Genomic DNA, 24,034 nt, shown 5'->3' with positions numbered 1-24,034 from the left:
GCTTATTCATGAATTCTTTTTTATTCACATGGCAACTAATACCAGCTGAAACCTGGGAGCACCAAAAGCAATGGATGGAGGAGCACGTAAACTACACATACCTTCCACTTTTGTTTCCTTGTTTGCTCCACCGAGCGAGGTGGCGCAGTGGCTAGACGCTGGACTCGCATTCGGGAGGACGACGGTTCAATCCCGCGTCCGGCCATCCTGATTTAGGTTTTCCGTGATTTCCCTGAATCACTCCAGGCAAATGCCGGGATGGTTCCTCTGAAAGGGCACGGCCGACTTCCTTCCCCATCCTTCCCTAATCCGATGAGACCCGATGACCACGCTGTCTGGTCTCCTTCCCCAAAACAACCAACCTTGTTTGCTCCAACGTTGCGCCTTGCTCCGCACATTATTCAACATAAATGTCAAATAACTTACTTGCTTCAGCATCAGCTCGCGAATCTGTCATCCTCTAATGCCGAGAAGTGAGTGGAAGGGCTAGGCTGAGGTGTGTCAGATACTTTTCTTCGGAACACATTACGCTTTTATTTCAAAAACTCCCATTAATATAAAACCACAATATTCAATTTTATTCAATTTAGAATAAGATATTTTGAAAGAACGAAATGGATGTACCTCCACAACTTCCTCAGCAATTACAAAATGCACTTGTAATAATTCAAGGAAGGCACTGTAATAAAACCAACTTAATAAAACTTATTTACAAATCCCCCACTATCCATGCATAGAAAATTCTGTTGTGACATGAATGCAATTAACCCTCAATAAAGCAAAAAATAGTTTTTACACGGGCGAACAACCTTCTACACTTACGAACACAGTTCATGAAAGTCTTACAGTATTGCAAGGGGCCTACCCATGAGAGAGGTCCGATTAAATTCTGTCACCAGCAAGGCTGGAGCCACCACGCTTACAAACTGAAGACAGCCAACTTCCCTTTTCTAAATCACCATCAGGACATTTCTAGACTATAAGTATTGCCACTCGACACCTCTACGCATACAACGAAGTACGCCAGGATCATTCAGTAGTAGAAACTGCTTTGACTATGCAGAGCCAGTAAAACAGAGCAGAGCCAGTAAAATAAAAACTTAAAAGGTTCCAGCAGACTGCATTCCTTGGGGGCCCCGAGCAATACTGTAAGACTTTCATTAACTGTGTTCGTAAATGTAGACAGTTGTCCGCGGTCAGAAATATGGTACCGAATCCTCCCAAGCCCGCAAGGGTCTGAAAAATGATGGGACCGAATCTTCCCGTTTGAAGCAGGTAGCAGTTCTAAACGTTATGAATACTCCAAGTAGGGAAAGGAAAGCATATGAAGTTACAGTAGAAGATGTAAAAAATTTTCGTCTGTATTGTATGTTTAAAAGTTTTTATCTTTTATCTTACTGAGATAAAGTCCAGCCGGCACAGCGCCTGCGACTAAATCCCGCTCAAGGTCACGCGCAAAGCGTCCATAAGTGAATCAATAGTTTTTGTTCAAAACGTGGGTGGGGTAGGGGAAGGAGATAAGGAACATGGCAGAGATAATTATATTATCGTCTATAATACAACATGCAGTGTGTCAGTTTGGCAGGATTCGGTCCTGTTACCTGCTTACCTACCTGATTTCAGGAGGATTCGGGGCTGCGCCCCTCCTTGGATGGTCACTGCAGGGTCCGAGCTCGTGGCGGAAGAGAACTGTTGCTGTCACTCGACAGCAGATGACAGGCAGCTTCGTTTAGGGGGAGTCTCAATCGCACTGCACACAACGCCGGCAGAGGCGCACGCGTGAGTTCGGATGCATCGCAGTTTGAGTTGGCACACCCTTCGTTAAGCATTGAAACAGGAACGACTTTTGACCTAGTGAATACAGATTATGAACTGAGAGTAAACCGAAGAAAGACGAAAGTAATGAGGAGTAGCAGAAGTGACATTAGTGAGAAGCTTAACGTTAGAATTGGGGACTGCGAAACATAAGCTCCTACTTTGGAGACAAAAGGGCACGTAACAGGCGAAGCAAAGAGGGCATAAAGGGCAGATAAGTATAGGCAGAAAAGACGTCCCTGGCCAAGAGAAGTCTGCCAGTATCAACTATCAGTGTTAATATTAGGAAGAAATTTATGAGAATACGTGTTTGGAGCACAGCATTCTATGGCAGTGAATCATGGACTGTGAGAAAACCGTTAAAAACGCATGCTTAAAATTAGGTGGACTGATAACGTAAAGAATGAGGAGTTTCGCCATAGAATCGGTGAAGAAAGGAACATATGGAAAACACTGAGAAGAAAGAGGAGCAGAAAGAACACATTTCAAGGTATCAGGGAATAAACCGTTGTACTTGAGGGAACTGTACTACTTTCAGCGGAAGGCAGAGAACGGTATAGAGCCAACAAGTAATTGAGGACAGGGCGTGAAAGTGCTACTCCGAGATGAAAAGGCTGGAACAGGAAAGGAATTCTAGGTGCGCCGCATCGAACCAGTCCGATGACCCTTACACCCTCCCCAAAAAAAATAACAATTCACTCCTCCTCTTACTCAAAACAAAGATGTTTTGACACTCAAGTATTGTAATACCCGTAGCGCTGACATCTTATGAAATATCTTTGTCTTCTTCCGCACTGAAGTTTTAGATAAGTAAATTTTCTTTCCTTGCTGCCGTGTTATGTCATGCCGTGTTTCAGGTCGAGTTTCCTGATTGCATTCGACAGAAGATTGGAAAACCGCAGCACGCAAACTTCACGTACACACACACACACACACACACACACACGCGCGCGCGCGTGCGCGCGCGCTCGTAAAGACTCATGCATTTAACGATATCCATTTATAGCCCCAAGTATTCGATATTTGCTTTTAGAATGGATGTACGCGGTCTCGTGGCACAATAAACTGCACTTCTTCCTTTAAACATAACATATACTATTCCTTTTATTCTTTTTCAGAACGTATCCTCCCTGAGCTAAGGCAGCAAAATTATTACGACCATCTCTCTTTCTACTCTTTGATTTAATGCAGGTCGTCTCTCCTTAGAAACAAAAGACATTTGCTCTAATGCTAAATGTTTAACAAATTTGTAAAATATGATTAGAAATTAGTTACGGATTTTTCTCATTTTACGTGTGACTACTCATCTTTTTGGCCGTATTTACCGATCTGCTAACTCATACTATTCATAACTTTGCTAATACGTTACGATCTCAGCCCTTTTCTGAGAGAAAGAAATACACGTTCATCAGTAACTGAGTAAACGTTTAACGAAAGCACAGGTCCATGTCCCACATTTGGCACATCATAAGTACCGCTAAACCGCCATCAAGGGAACAGCCTTTCAACTAAGTGACCTAAATTCGCAAACAATAAAAAATTTGTACCTGACGCTGTTGTACTTCATTTCTATACAGATGCGTGCATGCTATTTTCGCCTGCTATAGATTCTGTAACACCATACACGTCCAGCCGCGAGAATGCGATGTCTGGTGTGAATATTTCATATGGATGATCCCTTTGCTGAAATTATTTCAAGTTCTTTATCGTGTTTCATGTTTACACATGAATTCCCATTCTACTTATTTACTCTCGTGTCATTAGTCCTCTGCAAACATTTCATTTCCATAGTCGCAGAATTATTATTTTACAGACATAAAGAGATTTTAAAAAATGAATATTTAGCGTCGTTATTCAACGACTATAACGAGTTTTAATCACCGAATAGTACCAAAATAATATTGCATTTTCCTTTTTTACATTAAAAAAGATACCACAAAACATCAAAGAAGGGGAATTAAAAGAAACGTTATAAAATATAAAATTGTGTTTCCATTCATCCGAAAAAATCTGAAATCGCTTACAAACTCAATGTTCTATACCGTTCGTCCAAAAAGTTTCGAGACTGAATTTATTCCTGCCGTACAAGCGACGTCAGCGCGGTAACTAAGATGCAGTTTGAACCAACAACTGTAAACAACAGGTGTGCATTCGATCAGTTAGTAGTGAGCAGGCAGTGTTAAGTGGTGAATGTGCGTCCACAGTGTGTTAGCGTTGTTGTGTGACAAATCGCATTGGAGCAACATCTCTAAATCAAGTCTTCTAGTGATATTCCACAATGATTCGAAAAAGAGAAAACTGTGAGTGAAGGTTGTCCCGCACTCCATGGCTCCCAAACAAAAACGGGGACGTAATTACTGAATGTGTCTGTAATCAAACGTGTGGACGGGACTTTGGGCGGTAAGGTATATACAAAAGCCACGCACACTGATCACTGTCTTCATAACTATTTCAACCACCACCCTATTCAAACAAGAGTTGTTATGAAAACCCTTGGTGGACAGGGCTATCAAATTTTGTGAACCGTTTTTGTGCAAAACGAAGTTAATTACCTACGGTCGACCTTTAAGAAGAATGGTTATTCAAATAAGGAGATAGAGCGAGATTTTCGCCCTAGGCAAGGAATCAGGATTAACAAGGAATAACGGTCGCTCAACGGAAACGTTTTTCTTCCGTTTATTAGTGAGATTACATGTCGCACTTGGGAAGCGTTGAGTAAGTATGGATTTGAAACTATTTTCGGACCCACCTGGAAGATAAAAGGATACGTAAGAAAGGCAAGAGATATACGACATCCTTTGGCTACATCGGATGTATATAAAATTCCTTGTACTTGTGAACTAGTATATAGAAGTGTTAACATCCGTTTACATGAACATAGGAGGAACTATGACGTAGGATAAATCGGCCGTAGCGGCACATGTGAAGAAGAGGGTAATCATTAAATAAAATTCCGAGACGAGCGTCATACCGAAAACATCACATTGTCATGAAGAGCCTATTGAGATTTATAAACGCGGCAATAATTTTAACAGAAAAGAGGAAAGTGTCCAATTAGACAAAATATGGATGTCGATTTTTCAGTGACAGAATGACGATCGATTACTTTCATTGGAGAATGTTGGCCCTACCAGAGACAGTCTCGTAGCCAGCGTCATATGATGGACTATGCTGCCCTCTATACCGCCAACACTCGTATATTCGGCACTCCAGCAAGTTCTAATTGCAGCTCCCTTCATCGCCTCTTGGGATGTCTCCCGCAGCCGGAGACGAAAAGGTAGAGGAAAGTTAAATACCAACCACAGCCTGTCAGCCTGGAAGTTTTTTATATAAATTATTTTTGTTTTCAAGTTATTATTTTGCATCTGTTTATTGGGTTCAATTTTCCAGTTAAAATTGAGATTTAAATTTTAATAGAATGGTTAACGGATTTTTGGCAGTTTTAAGTGAGTTGGATGTCGCGGAGACCCATTTTCTTCCACGCCTAATTTCTTCCAAGCTACGACTAGTGAGATATTTTACTTCCTGTCCCTACATGCCGATTCTTGAGCTGGGAAATTCAGTTTTCAGAATAACTTAATTCACTAAAGAGAGATTTCAGGAAAGTACTGCATTTGAAGTGAAAAAATTTTGAATTTGCCTTTCTCTTACATTCATCGTATTTTCTGGTATTTGCCTGATGTTACAGTGAAAATACTGCTTTTACATGTACATGAATCTCGTATTTTTTGTCTTTCCTTTAAACATTGTTGTTCATAACGATGTAGATAAATCGTGTTGAATGCCTAACCTGCTTTAATTCTTTTCCTTCTTAATCTCGCCAATTCATTAAACAAATAGCACTTTTAATAAGGAGACTCAACAGCTATCAGAAATCTGAAGAACTGTATGTTCATCATTAGCTGTACAAATATATTATTTACGTTCTACCGGTTTCAGTCGCAGCGACGATCTTCAGAGGAAGAAAGAAAGTTGTACATTAGATGGATATGCGGTACATTTTCCATTGCCTGAACTGAAAATCATCATAGTCATGAAATGTTTACACAACCACGTATAACAGACCGAGATCGATACTAGCACAAAATTTACTTAACTATAATTAAATAGCTATTGATCAGCGGAGGTCAGTCCTCGTGATGGTTCTATTTCAGAGTAGGGAATTCATTTTTGTGCTGGTATTGAAATCATGGCATGTTATACTTGGTTCCGTAAGTATTTCATGACAATGTTGGTTTTCAGTTTAGTCAATGGAAAATTGAAATGTATATCCATCTAAGGTACAGCTTTTATTTTCTTCCTGTGAAGATGGTGGCTGCGACTGAAACCGGTAGAAAATAAATGGTAATAAATTTTTACGACATATGACAAATATTCAATTCTCCATTAAAGAAATGTATAGCAAAATTTTGTCAAGTTAAGTAATGCACCAAAATGCTGCATTATTGGCTCTGAATTCGAAAAGTGCCCAGAATGCTATTTTTGCACGTTATTCACCATCAAATTTCCCCAGGTAAGGCCAACCCAGTTTGTATCTAAAGGTTTGCTGACTGTGAAGACTAAATGACTAGGAATCTAGTAATGATAGATACGCCAGCGCACTGTGAGGGGCAGTCAAATGAAGAGCGAACATCCACCGCAATGGGACCATAGAATGGTTCCATTCAAAAGTAATCACCACACGCGTTAAGGCATTTATCGCTCCAGGAGAAGAGACGATCAATTCCGATTTCGTTGAACTTGGTCGGCCGCTGACAGATCCAAAACCGCATCCACTCTTGGACTTCGCCGGCCGCGGTGGCCGTGCGGTTCTAGGCGCTGCAGTCCGGAACCGCGGGACTGCTACTGTCGCAGGTTCGAATCCTGCCTCGGGCATGGATGTGTGTGATGTCCTCAGGTTAGTTAGGTTTAAGTAGTTCTAAGTTCTAGGGGACTGATGACCTAAGATGTTAAGTCCCATAGTGCTCAGAGCCATTTGAACCATTTTGAACCACTCTTGCACTTCCTCGACCGGCGGAAACCGACGTCCACGCATGCCTTTCTTCAGGCCGCCAAAGATATGAAACTCACACGGTAAAGGATCCAGACTGTACAGAGAATGTTGCAGCGTTTTCCCATCAAATCGCTGCAGCACAGCCTCTTTTATTGGCAGGGTGAGGCGACAGTTATGGTGCAACAAGATGATAACGTTCGAAAGCTCGAGGGAAAACGGCAAAGCCGGCAGTGAAAATATCCCACATCTCTCGGCCAAAGAAATCCACAGCTGTTCACCCAAGCGACGGTAAGGTCATGATGACCTTCTTCTTCGATTGGAGGGACCATCTTCGCCTCGAGCGTGGAACTACAATCAGTGCGCAGCACTATGAAGACACTTTCCAAAAATTGTGACAAGCCATAAATTCAAAACGCCCAGGAATGCTTTCGGACGAAATCACCCTGTTGCACGATAATGCCCGCCTCCATACTTCCAGCGATTTGCGACTTTGTGGGGAAACATTGCAACATCCCCCATACAGCCCGTATCCTTCACCAGCCTATTTTCGCATGTTTGGCGACGTGAAGCAAGACGTTCGTGAACGTGGGCTCCCGTCGGACTAGGAAGTGCAAGAGTGGGCGCGGTTGTGGTTCCTTCAGCGGTCGACAGCGTTCTAAGAAACAGAAATTAATCGTCTCATGTACCACTTGAATGTCTTAACGCACGTGATGACTACTTCTTAATGGAACCATTCCATGGTCAGTTTGGGGCAGGTGTTCGGTTTTCATTTGATTGCTGCTTATACATAGCATTTGAGACGTTGGCAGTTGCCCCCTGTCGGCATGCGCAGACGAGCAGAACCGCGCCAGCCTGGAGCAGCTGGAGTCGAGCCTGGTGCTGGTGTGCCTGGACGAGCCGCTGCCCGCCAGCTTCAACAGCCGCACCCTGCGCGAGAGCCGGCCGGAGGTCGCCAGGGGCCACCAGGTGGCGGGCCGCGACGAGACCAACATGGCGCACCAGATGCTGCACGGCGGCGGCTCCGCCCTCAACGGCGCCAACCGCTGGTTCGACAAGACGGTGCAGGTGCGTCACACCGGCGAGGGCACGGCTCACTGCGCGTGCAGCACACAAACAAGCAAGAGTCGCCGGTTCCGAAAACGCAAGTTCTTACGTCATAGTCAGCAGTTCGTCGCATAGCAACCGTCATAAAGGCCAACACGTGGGCGTGGAACCAAAGGAGGGTGAGGGGATGTTTCGGGTGTCGTGATCTTCCCCTCGCCCCCTCCCCCAAAAAAGATATATCACCATACTAACCACTGATGTAAAAAAATATTATGATTATTTTAAAACACACTGTCCAGTTACATTAATCTGAATACCTTTCAAAAGCCCGAGTAACAACATTTTGAGGTGCAGACTGCTGTAAGACCTGCAGGAAGATACGCAGTGATGTTCTGGAAGGTATCGACAGGGATGTCGAGCCATCCCTACTCCAGTGCCGCGACCACCTGTGCTAGGTACGCAGCTGACGATCCATGGCGTGAGCAGCCCAGTCGAGAAGGTCTCTCACATCCTCGAATGGAATTAAATCCGGCGAGTTTGGTGGCCAGACGAGTACGATAAACTAACACGGGAGCTCTTCGAACCACAGATGTACACTCTGAGCTGTGTGACAAGTTGCGTCGCCCTGCCGGTAGATGCCATCGTGCAGAGAAAAAAACAATCTTGCGTTTTGTTGTGGACATAATCGCGAAAGGTAGAAGCACACCTGTATTGATCCACACTGCCGTCCTGAATGACGAGATCATCCAGGGAATGTCATGAACACATTCCTCAGACTATAACGTTCTCTCCTCCTGCCTGGCAACTGTGCTTCCAGATATTTCTTGACATACGAGCCAACGGCCTTCTGCCCGAGGAAGCATATAAACCTGATTCGTTTGAAAAGGCCACCTGTCGCCATTCAGTGGATGTCCAGTTTTGGTATTAGCGCGAAAATTCCAGCCTTCGCTAATGAACAGCAATCAGCATAGGTGCATGAACCAGACGACTGCCACAGAGGCCCATACACAGCCACGTTCCCTGAATGGTCGTTGAGGAGCCATTTTTGCTAGCCCCTTGGTTCAGTTGCTCAACAGCTGCACCTCTGTTCGTCAGTACACATCTCCGCAGTTGTCATCCACTCTTGTCATCTATAGCCGGTGGTGTATCGCAGTTGCCTCGGCGCTGGTTTTGGATAGCATCATTTTTCCTTGTACTTGTATACTTCAACCACGGCGACACTCAAACTGCTTACAAACTTAGCCGTTTCGGAAATACTTTCTCCATTGGCCCGAAAGCCAATAGGACGTCAGATAAATCACTCCGTTATGACAACGACTGCACTGTTTTCCAGCTTCCTCCACCACGCTTCACATACCCTCCACTGCTAGTGGTGCCACCTGCCGTTTGTGAGTGGTTATTGCACGATGAAGTCGAATGTAGGTGGTAGTCACATTAATGTGACTGCGTATTTTATATTTCATTCTTATTAGTATTAAATTCATATTTGTAGCACTTCGGTGACGCCTTCGCGCTTGTTGAAAGTGTCTGCCACTAAACGCGTTCTTCTTCTTTGTACTTTTTCTGTTTCTAAGTGCTAAGAGTCCAACATTGAGGAAGAATCACCCCTGTATCTCAAATGAGGATTTTGTAAGCTCATTCCTTTGTGAAAAGACTACACTTTCTGATGATAGTGTGGCATGTGCCTGTACCATAATTAGTTACAAGAGGTCGTTCCACTTCAAACTGTTCAGTGCACACACTCCCCGACGATCGTGTAATAAAACAATAAAGGATATTTGCGACCAGTATATTACATTTTGTTATTTCGACAGTCAACTGCCATTCCCAGCATCAACTGTCAATTCTCTGCAGCTAGGTTGCAGTTTCCTAGCGTTGCCACTTCTTTATACGCAACAATATCATTTCTGAAAAGCCTGGTGGGTAACCAGACTTTATCCATTAGCTCATTTAAATATATCGTGACCAGTAAAGGATCTGTAACAGACTGTAGGATGTAGAATAATAACTGCTACCAGTCACAGTAGAAGCTGATTTTATTTAACACACGACAGATTTCGGGTTTGTGCCCATATTCATGTAGCTTACATTCATTTACATGTTTCTATACTCCATGTTCGAGATCAATGTTTAAATGAAAAAAAAAAAAAACAAACGATATGATGATGACTAAATAGACACAAGTGAAACAGATGGTAGTAGCTAAGTGATATGTGCTGAATAATATTGTAGTAATTAGGGAAAGCCATAGAGTAAAACAGAAGTCTCCACCAAGGAAATGTTATAGGCCCTCTGCTGTTCCCAATCTGTGTAAATGATTTAGGAGACAATCTGAGCAGCCCACTTGGATTGCCTATAGATGATGCTAGTAGTAGGGCAAAGCCGCCATTACCCCACTCTGCAGTGTTGCCGAATTTATTCAAGATGGCGGATCCAAGATGGCGGCGATAGATGTGGCAATGTCACAATGACATCATGGTGGGAAGTTCAAATTTTGGCGGTAAAAAACGTCACTTGGGCTACCTCCACTAACCTAACCCCCTCTCCTCCCCCAGAAAATGGTGGGAAGTTCAAATTTTGGCGGAAAAAAGATCACTTGGGTTACCTACACTAACCTAAGAAAATGGTAGGAAAAAAGGTCACTTGGGCTACCTCCACTAACCTAAGTCACCTGACTGCCACCTCTTCCTTGGAATTGGCAGGGAATGGACTTAGCCCATGCTGGGTTGCTGGATGGATGGACATAAGTCTTTATTTGGCATGCAGTGTTTATTAATTGGAGGCAGTAGCTCCATCCAGTGTGTCCACCTTGAGGTCTGGAGTCCAACTGACTTAGTACACAGTACTGCCACCAGAGAGCAGTTTCATCCCATGGCGATCTGTGGGAAAAATGGCGGTAAAAGGACTTAGCCTGTTCTGGGCTGCTGGAGAGAGGAAGGACTTTACCTTATTTATTTTGGAACAATTTATGTAGCGATGGATTTCATGTAGTTCATTTATTACATTGATACAAAACACTCGCTCTGGCATGCTTGTGATACATCTGCAATATAGCTTTCTAGAGACGTATAGCTTCGACTGCTCACATCCGATCACGGTACAGAAATTATACTATGCCCAAATCAGTCCTATATAAAATGATCTTTAGTAATGGAGAGTACCTCTTACAAGGAAACAGATAAACATACAGCAGTGGCATCCAACATGTGTAATTACACATCATGCCACCACTAACTCTGTAAACAGCACATCTGTCAAGCAGATGTATACGTGGGGTATTGCAGTATCTCACAAATACCTATCGCTAACTTAGATTCACCTTAGTTATGAAATGGATGTCTTGATTTTATACCCAAGATGTGACAGGGGAATGGAGTACATTGCATAAATCTCTGTTCATTTAAAGGAATGTGTCATGTTTCATCACACATGAGATGGAAGTCCCCTATATGTCTGTGCATGTGTCATGGATGTGTGGATCTGCTGTGCACTATATATCCAGACCGATGTTCAGTGGTAGATCCACCACACGTCACATCTGGGATAGGGCTCACAGGTGGAATAACCACACTTTATGTCTAAAGATGTGTTCTATGTTCGAAGTTGGGTCCACCAGCAGGAGGACCTGGTCCTGGGAGCCGTCTGAAAGACAGACACAGACATAAAGAGGACTTCCATCTCATGTGTGATGAATTACTCGAAACAGAATGCAAAGCCATCAGCTATTCTGCCAAATGACAGATGAGTTTAAGTGTAGAGGTCGTCATTCACCTTCTGGCTGCAGTTTGGAAACGCTCCACAATGCCGCCAAATTCTTCCAGTCTCCTTATGTTCCAATTGTCTTTTATTTAAAATCATCCAGTGTGTGTGGTGTGCTATGGTAGCAACAGTAACAACACGATTTACAGCATGTGACACCTAGTTTTCTGCAGGAGGCAATGGATCACAATATGTTAATGTCAGTTTATAATCTGAGACTCACCTCAAGGTCATGGTGGAAAAACAAAATGTATGGGAGTGTACAAAGCTCATTACAGTAGAAAAAAAAACAATGTTTCAAACAACAGCACAAGGTCACAGAGAGCATCTCTTGAGACTTACAGTATAGTCTGTGGGATACGGTCATCCTCCTACAGTATAGATGATGAAACTTTAAACTGGTCTGTGCTGTGGATCAATACCTGAATATTTAATAGGATCGTCATATCTGCTCAGTGCCACCATGCATGCTGTATTTATTTCCAATATGTGAGAGGAGAGAGATGCAGTAAAAATCTTATTGAGTTCTCTATCACATGAAGTTAGTGGAGCTTTCATAGTTCATAATTTTTCGCTGATGGATGGCACAGAATAACGATGATAGCATGTTGGAGCGATAGAGGTTAATTGGCCCTGAGGGACTCAAATGTACTTCTGACTGCAGTATCTGTGTGTAGTTTGGAGAAGTACCACAAAGCAGTAGAAAAATCCTCATCCTTCCTTGTTCCCATTCTGTCTTTTATACTACCTCGTGTTGCAGGAGTGGGCTTCGTTTGGAGCTGACCTTACACATTGTGCGCAGTTGATGGAGCAACATAAAAATGTTCCTGTTTCCAGCAAATGGTCAAACATAGTCCTGTCGCACTAACTCAGCTTAGCCTGTTTCTACACGGGTTGCAGAAGGTGGTACATATAGCTTTCTCCGACTTCTAGTCAGTTCTGAGCTAAATTGGAACAATCACATGGGCAGAGCTGCAGGAATGGTAGTGCACAGACTGAGGGGCAGTTGCAAGATGCATAGGGACTACCTAAAACCATGTTGGAGTTTTACTGTAGCAGATAGTTTCGAGAAAGGTGACTCGTTTCGAGATATGAGAGTGCCAGAAATATGATCCACTAGTGGCTGTAACCATTAAAGGACTTCTCCATAGGATCATATGCAGGTGTGTGGTTGAATGGAAAGACATAATTGCAAATCCTAGATAGCATTTCTAGCGGATAGCGTAACAGCAGAGATCTGAAAATCCTGTGTACATTTCTTACAACCTCAATCAGCACTCCAAACACTGTTTTTGATCCTTCTAAATCAATCTTCACCTATAACCCAGTGGATATATTGCAGAACCTCTGACATGGCATCAAGACAGACAGCATTACAAATACTGGAGAATTATCTAGCAGTTGCATGCGGGAGTTGCAAATACCAGTTTCATACCATATTCCTTAGCAAAATCACTTTCTAAATTCGGTAATTTTTTTTCGAGGTTGCACCACCGGCGGCTTGTAACTGCACTGTTGGTCTGATAATATACACTCCGGTGATCACCGTTTATATTCATTGTTGCAGTATTTGTCTGGAAGAACCACTTCATACCTCGATCTATAGGGCCAGTATAGCTTTTAACATGGATACTTGTCTGTACCTGTAGAACCAAGACTGCTTGTGATGGTGGAATGGTCATTGCTACCATGTTTTTTTTTAACATATAGCAGTTTGTAAGACAATTGCAATGGACGAATGTATGCACTGGGCCTTTATTCCCTCCCATGTAAATTGTCCAATTGACTGATTCTGTACATTTCGCTCCTTTATTTAGTTGAGAGAACATCGATTGTGATGTGTGCATCTAGCTGGTGAAAGACAGGTGGAAGACACGTTTGCTGGTTCTCTAGACATGAGAAACACCTTAGGTGACAAGGAGTGACCGAAATATCAGATCTGAAGATGGTTCTAGATGAACCGAAACCAGTCATATGAATAAAAATTTTGCAATCAAGACGGATTATAAGTTACAGGAGTAACCAAAATATCAGATCTGAAGATGGTTCTAGATGAACCGAAACCGGTCATATGAATAAAAATTTTGAAATCAAGATGGATTATAAGAAACATTGTAAAATCACTGATTGCTGCTATTCTATTAGACCTTATGTCTGATTTTGCAAACCTTTGCTGACTTTGTAAATTATGGGGGTGACCTGGAATCACCCATATCGGTATTCATGAGTGGAAATGTGAGTTTCGTCCATTTTTTTCGAGTTCAGACTTAAAGGCCTTCACAGACAAGATAAGTTTCTAGTTACCCAGTGGTTTACAGCATGCTACACCTCACTGAAGTTTCAGGTTTCTAGAGATATAACCTCCACTCTCTATCTTCGGAATTATACTGTGTGAGCGATACTACTGCTATGCAAGCAATATTGCTGTGTGCTTGATATCGATAAGTATCGTGTAAATGGTATGATGTTCTGGCAAACAATGTGAAAACACATGTGTTCTTGTAATCCCAGAGTCTGGAGCGGGGTGTAGAAAGCAAGCAAGAAAGTCAGGGCCAGAAACAGTAACGCCTTTGTGCCAAGGGGCAACGAGCCCGACTTTGTACAACAGTTTGGAGAATGACTTCGGTCCGCTGAGGGCGCTCTGGTCATGCATTAGGAGTGGATGACTTGTGGCCATGCATAGCGACCTGACCTTGTGGGAATATATCTAGTGCTACAAGGAGTATACCTAAGGTGCACATGCTTATGCTGTTGTCTTCGCGGTATTGTATGAGTGTCTGATGCTCGATAGCCGGCTGCGGTGGTCTAGCGGTTCTAGGCACGCAGTCCGGAACCACGCGACTGCTACGGTCGCAGGTTCGAATCCTGCCTCGGGCATGGATGTGTGTGATGTCCTTAGGTTAGTTAGGTTTAAGTAGTTCTAAGTTCTAGGGACTGATGACCACAGATGTTAAGTCCCATAGTGCTCAGAACCATTTGAACCATTTTTTTATGCTCGATAGTTATATGTATGATGCAAAAGGGGCGATTTTTTATGACACTGGATACGAATTGTATGTTTACTACATCAACATGGGGAGATCAGTTTCACGCTCTGATATTCAAGCTTCCATCCTGAGTGGCAGAGCAGTGTAATTGAGCAAGAGTCTTCCCATATTTGACCATCTTTTGGCCACTTTTGCAGGGTTTAACTGTCAGTGCAATATGGCGATCTGTACAAAATAGTTTTGCCGCTGAATGTCTTGTCCGCAGAAAGAAAAAGGCGGACATTGGTTCCACATCAGTAGCATCAGTAATTTGGCAGGTAAATTCAGTAAGAGCTGATCATAATGCGCCATTCATTCGTAAGACATCCTTTCTGCCAGGACATAGGAGCTCTATATAGCGATGAGAACGTTTGCATTTCGGAGATGTTTGTTGAAAGCAGGACTTAACGATTTCCAGGGAGGGTAACATTTGATGGGCGGGGTGCCACGTCACGACCATCAGGAGGAATGAATTCGGCGTTATTCTGGGCTATTTTCGTGAACAGGTTCTGTTAGAACAAGAATTTCCATGCAGACAAGCTGAGACATCACAAAAACTCCTACAAAAGTGACCATTAACTATTACCGGGACACATTACAATTGCTGAGAAGTGGACTTGGCTCTTATTTAGCTGCATCTGCGAGGGTGAGTCGCTCAGCAATTAGGTCTTCACTGGACTGCAGGTAGAGAGGCATCACGCCAGCAATGGTAAACACTTGCGCATCCAGAGGGTGACTTTGCTCTTATTTACAAGGACATGTGACATCATACAACACTTGAAGAATTCTAACTGTATACCCGAAAATAGAGGCGACTTTCATTTGCTGGCTGTAGGCAACAGCAGCCTGAGAGCAACTGCTCATGCCCCTGCGTTCGTCTGTCCAGCAGTTGATCGTGGCAGTGTCAGCGTGTACACGTGTTGGAGCCTCTGATATGTTTGCAGTTGATGATAGTTTGAAAGTGTTTTTTATGTGCATTGAGTGTTGGTGCACTACATTATTTTTGGCTGTTTAAGCGTTGTGAGCATGTTGGCAGAGCGTTATACATACATTATTTTGACAATATCATTCGTAGTGGACATCTCTGTTGCATTATTTTGTGAACAGGTCTGTAGGCGGTGCTATGCATTATTTGGACAGTTTAGAATTAGTGAGAGTGTCTGCAGAGCCTTTCACATGCATTATTTTGACTATTTACGAGTTGTTTTCATGTCTGCACATCAGTGTACTGCATTATTTCCGTGACTTACTAGTAGTTTGCAGGTCTGTAAGCTGCGTATTGTGACCCCAAGAACATCAGAGTGAGTGTTTTGTATCAGTGTGATAAATAAACTACATGAAATCAATCGCTAAATAAATTGTTCCAAAACAAATAAAGTACTGTCCTTCCTCTCTCCAGCAGCCCAGAACAGGCTGAGTCCTTTTGCCACCATTTTTCCTGCAGACCGCCATGGGAAGAAAGCTTCCTCTGGTGGCAGTACTGTGTACTAGGTTAGTTGGACTCCAGACCTCATGGTGGACACACTGGATGGAGCTACTGCCTCCAATTGTTTCAATAAACACTGCATGCAAAATAAAGACTTCTATCCATCCATCCAGCAGCACAGCACAGGCAGAGTCTGTTCCCTGCCAATTCCAAGGAAGAAGTGGCAATCAGGTAACTTAGGTTAGTGGAGGTAGCCCAAGTGACCTTTTTTCCTACCATTTTCTTAGGTTAGTGTAGGTAGCCCAAGTGATCTTTTTTCTGCCAAAATTTGAAATTCCCGCCATTATCTGGGGGAGGGAAGGGGCAGGGGGTTAGTTAGTGGAGGTAGCCCAGTTGACCTATTTTCCCTCCAAAATTTGAGCTTCCCATGATGACATCATTGTGAAGTTGCCATATCCATCATCACCATCTTGGATCCACCATCTTGAATAAATCTGGCATGATCGCAGAGTGGGGTGACAGCGGCTTTGCCCTACTACTGACGCTGTCATCTACTGTCTTGTAAAATCGTCAGTTGATCTAAACCAATTGCAAAATACACTGAAGCGCCAAAGAAACTGGTACAGCCATGCATATTCAAATACAGAGATATGTAAATAGGCAGAATACGCCGCTGCGGTCGGTAACACCTATATAACACAACAAGTCTCCACCGCAGTTAGTTAGGTTATAATGGCGAGATATCGAGATTTAAGTGCGTTTGAACGTGGTATTGTAGTTGGCGCACGAGCGATGGGACACAGTGTCTTCATGGTAATGATGAAGTGGGGATTTTCCCGTACGACCATTTCACAAGTGTACTGGTACCGTGAATATTAGGAATCCCGCAAAACATCAAAACTCCGACATCGCTGCAGCGGGAAAAAGATCCTGCAAGAACAAGACCAATGACGACTGAAGAGAATCGTTCAAAGGGACAGAAGTGCAACCTTCCCACAAACTGCTGCAGATTTCAATGTTGGGCCATCAACAAATCTTAGCGTGCAAACCATTCAACGAAACATCATCAATATGGGCTTTCGGAGCCGAAGGCTCATTTTTGTACTCTTGATGACTACACAACACAAAGCTCTATGCCTCACCTGAGCGGTCAACACCGATATTGGACTGTTGACGACTGAAAACATGTTGCCTGATCAGACGAGTCTCGTTTCAAATTGTATCTAGCAGATGGACGTGTACCGGTATGGAGACAACCTCCTGAATATATGGACCCTGCATGTCAGCAGGGGAATGTTCAAGCTAGCAGAGGCTCTGTAATGGTGTGGGACGTGTGCAGTTGGAGTTATAAGGGGCCCCTGATATGTATAGATACGACTCTCACAGGTGACACTTACGCAAGCATCCTGTCTGATCACCTGCATCCATTCATGTACATTGTGCATTCCGAAGGACTTGGGCAACTCCAGCGGGACAATGCGGCACCCTACGTGTCCAGAATTGCTACAGAGTGACTCCAGGAACACTTTTCTGAGATTAAACGCTTCCGTTGGCCACCAAACTTCTTAGACATAAACATTATTGAGCATATCTGGGATCCCTTGCAACGTACTGTTCAGAAATGATCTCCACCGTTCATACTCCTTCGGATTTATGGGCAGCCCTTTCGGACTCATGGTGTTAATTCCCTGCAGCACTATTTCAGACATTAATCAATTCCAGGCCGGCCGAAGTGGCCGTGCGGTTAAAGGCGCTGCAGTCTGGAACCGCAAGACCGCTACGGTCGCAGGTTCGCATCCTGCCTCGGGCATGGATGTTTGTGATGTCCTTAGGTTAGTTAGGTTTAACTAGTTGTAAGTTCTAGGGGACTAATGACCTCAGCAGTTGAGTCCCATAGTGCTCAGAGCCATTTGAACCAATCAATTCCATGCCACGTCATGTTGCGGCACTTCTGAATGCTCGCACTGGCCCTACACGAGATTAGGCAGGTGTTCCAGTATCTTCGGCTCCTCAGTGTAATTTAGACAAGATATCTGTATGGTGCAAAAAGTGGCATTTGACTCTGAATAATGAAGAGTGTGAAGTGATCCACATGAATGCTAAACGGAATCCAGATAAATTTCCGTTACACGTTAATTCACGCAGTTCTCAAGGCTGTCAATTAAACAAAAATCTTAGGGATTACAATTACGAGTAACTTCAATTGGATCGAGCAGTTAGTTACTGTTGTGGGGAAAGGAGTAAAAGTCTTCGATTTATTGTCAGAAAGCACAGAAAATTCAACAGGGCTACTAAAGAGACTGGCCGCGCGGAATTAGCCGAGCGGTCTTAGGCGCTGCAGTCATGGACTGTTCGGCTGGTCCCGGCGGAGGTTGGAGTCCTCCCTCGGTCATGGGTGTGTGTGTTTGTCCTTAGAACAATTTAGGTTAAGTAGTGTGTAAGCTTTGGGACTGATGACCTTAGCAGTTAAGTCCCATAAGATTTCACACACACATTTTTTTTTTTTTTTTTTTTTTTTTTTTTTTTTTTTTTTTTTTTCTAAAGAGAATGGTTATGCTACGATTGTCCCTCCTCTGGAGCAATACTGCGCAGTTAAGGATCTTCTGGTGTCTCCGGTTAGGTGAACTGCTTCCTCAGCATCTTTTTGTGTTCCCGGCTGGATAAAAGACTAAATGGGGACACCATAAGAACCTGAATAAGATCTGCATCAGTTAGGACAGACGGAGGAAATCGCCGAAAAGTTCAAAGAAGTACAGCTCGTTTTATATTATCGCGAAATAGGAGAGATAGTGGTACGGATACGATATCCGAATTGGAGTGGCAGTCATTAAAACAAAGGCGTTTTTCGTTGCGGCAGGACCCTCTCATGAAATTTCAATCAACACCTTCCTCATCAGAATGCAATCTCCTTTTTTTTTTTATCCCCACCTACGTTTCAATACAGTCAGAGTTAGTACCGAAAGATTTGCTTTCCCCGAGCGGAAAGACAGAGAAACTGCTCGAAGTTGGTTCGATGAACCCTCTGTCAGACAGTTAGTTGTGAATTGCAGAGTGATCATGTGGATGTAGAGCGTTGGCGAGGTCAGGGTCCGTGCGCTTCACTCGCCGCAGGTGGTGGTGTCGAGCGACGGCGTGTGCGGGCTGTGCTACGAGCACTCTCCGGCGGAGGGCGTGGCGGTGGTGCAGCTGATGGAGCAGGCGCTGGCGGGCTGCGCCGACCTGCCGCCCGCGCCCTCCGAGCCGCCGTGCGCGCCGCCCCACCTGCCGCCCCCGCGCCGCCTGCTGTGGCGCCCCGACGCCGCCCTCAGGGAGGCGCTCCAGCGCGCCGCGCAGCACCTCGACGGGTGAGTGGCCGAGCGCCCGCCGACAGCCGTCTGCGACGCGCACCGCTCCACTCCCGTGCCTTTGCGCGACCGATGATACGAGACGGACGTTGCCATTTGAGGTAAAATCTTCAAGGTTGTCAGGCCGTGTCATGTTTCTCTTCAATTTCTTCTTACACTATCGACGTTTCGACTCCTCTGCTCGGATCCTGTTAAGGATCTTCTGGTGTCTCCGGTTAGGGGAACTGCTTCCTCAGCATCTTCTAGTGTTCCCGGCTGGCTCAAAAACTTACTGGAGTCACCAGAAGATCCTGAATAAGATACAAGCGAATGAATCGAAAGGTCGATTGTGTATGAATAAACTGACATGGCCTAACAACTTTGCAGATTTTATCTTGAATGGCAACAGCCACGACAGCTGGCACAATTTCGTGAAGTACCTTCACATGGTAGCGTATCTCGGAGATTTGCGTGAAAGTATTCTTCGGACTGAAGATCACAGTAGTTACAACGTAGCGCTGACTGTAATCAAGCTGTGGTATCCCTCCATAATTTTTACCCTTATACTTCCCTCATTTAGTTATTGGCTCAGCATGTGTCATACCCCTTCGTTTCATCTAGTTGTACTATAATGTACTTGTCTCCCAAATTAGATTAGATTATATTAGATTAGAATAGTTTTTCGTTCCATAGATCCGTGCTGAGGAGATCCTCGTGGATGTGGAACACGTCAATTTTTTTTAAGCCGAAATAACAATATTAATAGTATGAATATATACAATACATCATTTGTTTTTATTAAAAAATTCGTCAATGGAGTAGAAGAAGTTGGCCACTAGTAAGTCTTTCAGGCTCCTTTTAAACTGATCTTTATTTGTAACTAAATTTTTTATATTTGCTGGCAAATTATTGAAGATCAGTGTTCCTGAGTAGTGGACCCCTTTTTGGACTAAAGTAAGTGCTTTTAAGTCCTTGTGCAGATCATTTTTGTTTCTGGTATTGTATGTATGAACTGAGCTGTTTGTTGGAAAATTAGATTAGATGCAGCTCTTCTTCATTACTTGCTCTACCTATCCATCTACTGATCAACATTCTCGTGTACGGTTAGGCCCAGGGTGCCGACAGGAAAAAGGGCGCCAACAGACGTCGATCGGTGAATGTGCACGCTAAGACAAAAAGAAAAATCATGTACTATGAAAGAATTAGCCGAATGGGACGGGACTCTGTAAATATCGTGTACATATGGACAAACAATAGATCACAATTTCAGAAAAATTGGAGTATGTGTTCAAAAGAAAGAGCTTCGCAAATTGAGCGAACCAATAACGCATTCGTGCACCTCTTTCCCTTACGCAAGTAGTTATTCGCCTTCACAATGATTCATAGAGTTTTTTTATGTCGTCCTGCGGGATATCGTGTCAAATTCTGCCCATCTGGCGCGTTGGATCGTCAAAATCTCTTGCTGGTTGCAGGACGGTACCCACAATATTCGTCCTCAATTGGGAAATAATTTGGCCACTTTGCTGGCCAAGGTAGGGCTTACGAGCACGAAGACAAGCGGCACAAACTCTCTCCGTATGCAAGCAGGCATTGTCTCGCTGGAACATAAGCGCAGGCTGTCTTGCCACGGAGGGCGACAAACACGAAGACGAGCAGTAGAAACTCTCATCTTGTGCGAGCGCGCATTATCTTGCTGAAATGCAGGCTGTAGTGTAACGACGTATAGTTTTGTATGAATGGTTTTCTTTTGATATATGACCATGTGCAGACTTCGTCACCTACGTCAGTTACAACACACTTCAAAATTATTTAAATTCTTTTTAAATTGTCTCAGAATGGTTCTTGAACGAAACTGTAAAACATCATCATTTGAGTCGTATGCGCAGAATTTCGTCACTCAGTCCTATTGGTTTGCCCAAACTTTTTTCAATTTAGATGTCGTTTGTTTCTTCTCAGAAGTTATATTAATGCAAGTTATCTGATTTAACAAATATTAGAACCACATTGAATAAACTTTCAAGAATCACACTCGCGATGAACGCTGTCAAAAATTAATAATCTTGTCAAATAAATTACTTAACATAATTCTTCATAAATAAATTCTCGGAACACGTATTTAAACTTTTGTAGTATACACTAGTTTATTATCTTCCTACATATAGACGTGAACCTGAGCCTTGACAAGATAGGACTAACATTTTCAATAAGATTAAACTCTCTATGACGTCATTGTTGTACAAAACATTACAAATTATTCCTTTTCAATTTTTAGAAGCACGACGCAACAAATCGGTTTCAGAATCTTCTGTTGCTCTTTGGCTGTCGACCCGCGACGTATAGTGGCCAGCAATTTTCTCTCTGGTCCCGGCAGCGAAGATGCTGTCTCCATTCGTTGCGCCGCCATCTCCGTACATGAAACATAAAAAATAAATACAAAAACTTTAGACAATTCACACCCATTACAAATATTACAAAAAAAATACATAAACAAAACTAAATTAAACTTATATTCACCTGCAAACTGGGCTGACACTGGTGGATGGGTGACGCTTCAATTTCGCGTCCCACTACAAGGCCCACGTTACTTTGTCATGAAGAGCAACGAAACAGCGCATAGCATATCGTCGACGTATCACTGTGCTGTAAGGCAGGCACGGATGATAACCAAAGGGGTTCTGCCATGAACAGAAATGGCGCTCCATCTCATCACTCCTGGTCGTCGGATCTAATTGAAGGCGACAGCTAGATTTGTGAGCCACTTCTGTCCCGGGCGTCTGGAGATACGTCTCTGGCATGGAATCAGTTGACTGAAATAGAATTGTCTTCAATGATGAGTCCCACTTCGAACTGAGTCCCGATGACCAGGGAAGACGTGTCTGAAAATGCCCCAGACAGTGGTGGGATACCAAACTGACTGTCGCCCTCCATATGGCCCGACAAGTAGAGTGGCATTTCTTTTCATATCAGAACTCCTTTGGTTGTCACCCGCGGTATCCTTACAGCACAACCACAGCGGTGCATCGCCGATGTTCTACGGCCCGTTTTGTTGTCCTTCATAGCAAGCCATGCTGGGCTTCAATTCAGCAAGGTAATGCCCGCGCGCACTCGACGAGGGTTTCTACTGCTTATCTTCGTGCTTTTCAAACCCCTACCTTGGCCAGCAAGGTAGCCGGATCTCTCCTCAGTTGAAAAGGTTTGTAGTATTATGGGCAGACCTTCCAACCAGCTCGGTGTTTTGACGATCAAACGCGTCAGTTGGCCATAATTTGACATGACATCACTCAGGATGACATCCAAAAACTCTGTCAACCAATGCCAAGCAGAATAATTGCTTGCATAAGGGCCGGAGGTGGACCAACGCGTTATTGGCTTGTTTAATTTGCGAAGCTCTTCCATAAATCATCCAATTTTCTGAAATTGTAATCATTTGTTTGTCTGTTCGTGTACATCTACAGATTTCCGTTCCGTTCACCACAAACCCACAAACAAACAAAAAAGAGAGAACTGGACGTAATTTGAAAACATGGACGGCAAGTCAGGTAGATATGGTAAAAAAAATGTTGCATGCAATTTGTCGTTCAGTTCAGATGGAGAGCGCTTGATCTGAACGCTGATCGTGGCCGTTGTATACTTGCGTTTCGCATCGATGCTTGTACAACGTGACATTGCTTTAGTTATCAGTTGTTATCGAAAAACATCTTAGCTACCATTCATTGGAAAAACTATTTCTCTGAAATAATTTTGTTGCTATTTTCTGCAAGCAAAAGCTCGATAAATCTCTCCAAATCCTTGAACAGCACACACTCTAATCTGTATTCAGCTTCAATTCAAACACTATACTTACAACAAAAATTAAACTTGTTAATTCTCACTGGAGACCAGACCACTACAAGCATCCCAACATCTACTAAATCCAGCATGCCTCCCCATTAATCCTAATATCACCAAACTCTAGCTGAGGTTTTTGAAATTACGCATTGTGTGTTCTCATCGACTTCAAATTGTGGTTATGTAAGAAGTGTGGATTTACTGGGATTTGTCTGGCAGGGGGAGGAGAGATGGCTACAAACCGTTCTTTATTACCAGACTTATGCTAATACTTTGGGTCCATTTAAGACGCATCCATGACGTCTCGTAAAGTTGTGCCTTGGGAGCTTTTGGAAATGCCCCAGTTAAGATTTGTGGCACTGCTGGTGCTTTTGGAAGGAAATAGGCAACTTGCTGCCATTGTCTCTCTCTCTCTCTCTCTCTCTCTCTCTCTCTCTCTTCCTCATTACTGCAAATGACACCAATATGACATTATTCTCTACTCGCACTTATCATAGTCACCATAATCATCAGAGTTATACTTAAGATACCTCGTGTTCAATCTACCATGACGACATTAACTAAAACGCCTTGTAGCAAAATAAAAATCAACGCTGTACCACAGTTCCTTTTCTTTCACCCCGACTCCACGAACTATTTCCCACAATACACACTCAACTATTTCAGTCTACGTTCTTCAGATAACAATCTTAAAGCCAAACTAGATAATCCACCCAACACTGCTCCATACACCATGCTCTTTCTTCTCGCTCAGCTTTTCTTTTAAAAATCGCCATTCTCTGCATGTTCACATAAAATCAAGAAATTTTCGACCATCTTC

At 43.5% G+C, this 24,034-nt stretch overlaps 1 protein-coding gene across 1 annotated transcript in view; it reads left to right on the top strand.

Moving 5' to 3' along the window:
* The window catches only part of LOC124579407 (choline O-acetyltransferase), a 258,555-nt gene that overhangs the window by 180,103 nt on the left and 54,418 nt on the right, over positions 1-24,034 (top strand). The window contains exons 5-6 of the mRNA XM_047131242.1: positions 7,641-7,873; positions 19,175-19,407. Coding sequence (XP_046987198.1) covers positions 7,641-7,873; positions 19,175-19,407 — 466 coding nt within the window. The remainder of the gene's footprint in view (positions 1-7,640; positions 7,874-19,174; positions 19,408-24,034) is intronic.

Source organism: Schistocerca americana, chromosome 1 (assembly GCF_021461395.2).
Source record: "Schistocerca americana isolate TAMUIC-IGC-003095 chromosome 1, iqSchAmer2.1, whole genome shotgun sequence".
NCBI lineage: Eukaryota > Metazoa > Arthropoda > Insecta > Orthoptera > Acrididae > Schistocerca > Schistocerca americana.
Note: the sequence above shows the minus strand (reverse complement) of the source record. Positions and strands in the feature narration are given on the sequence as shown.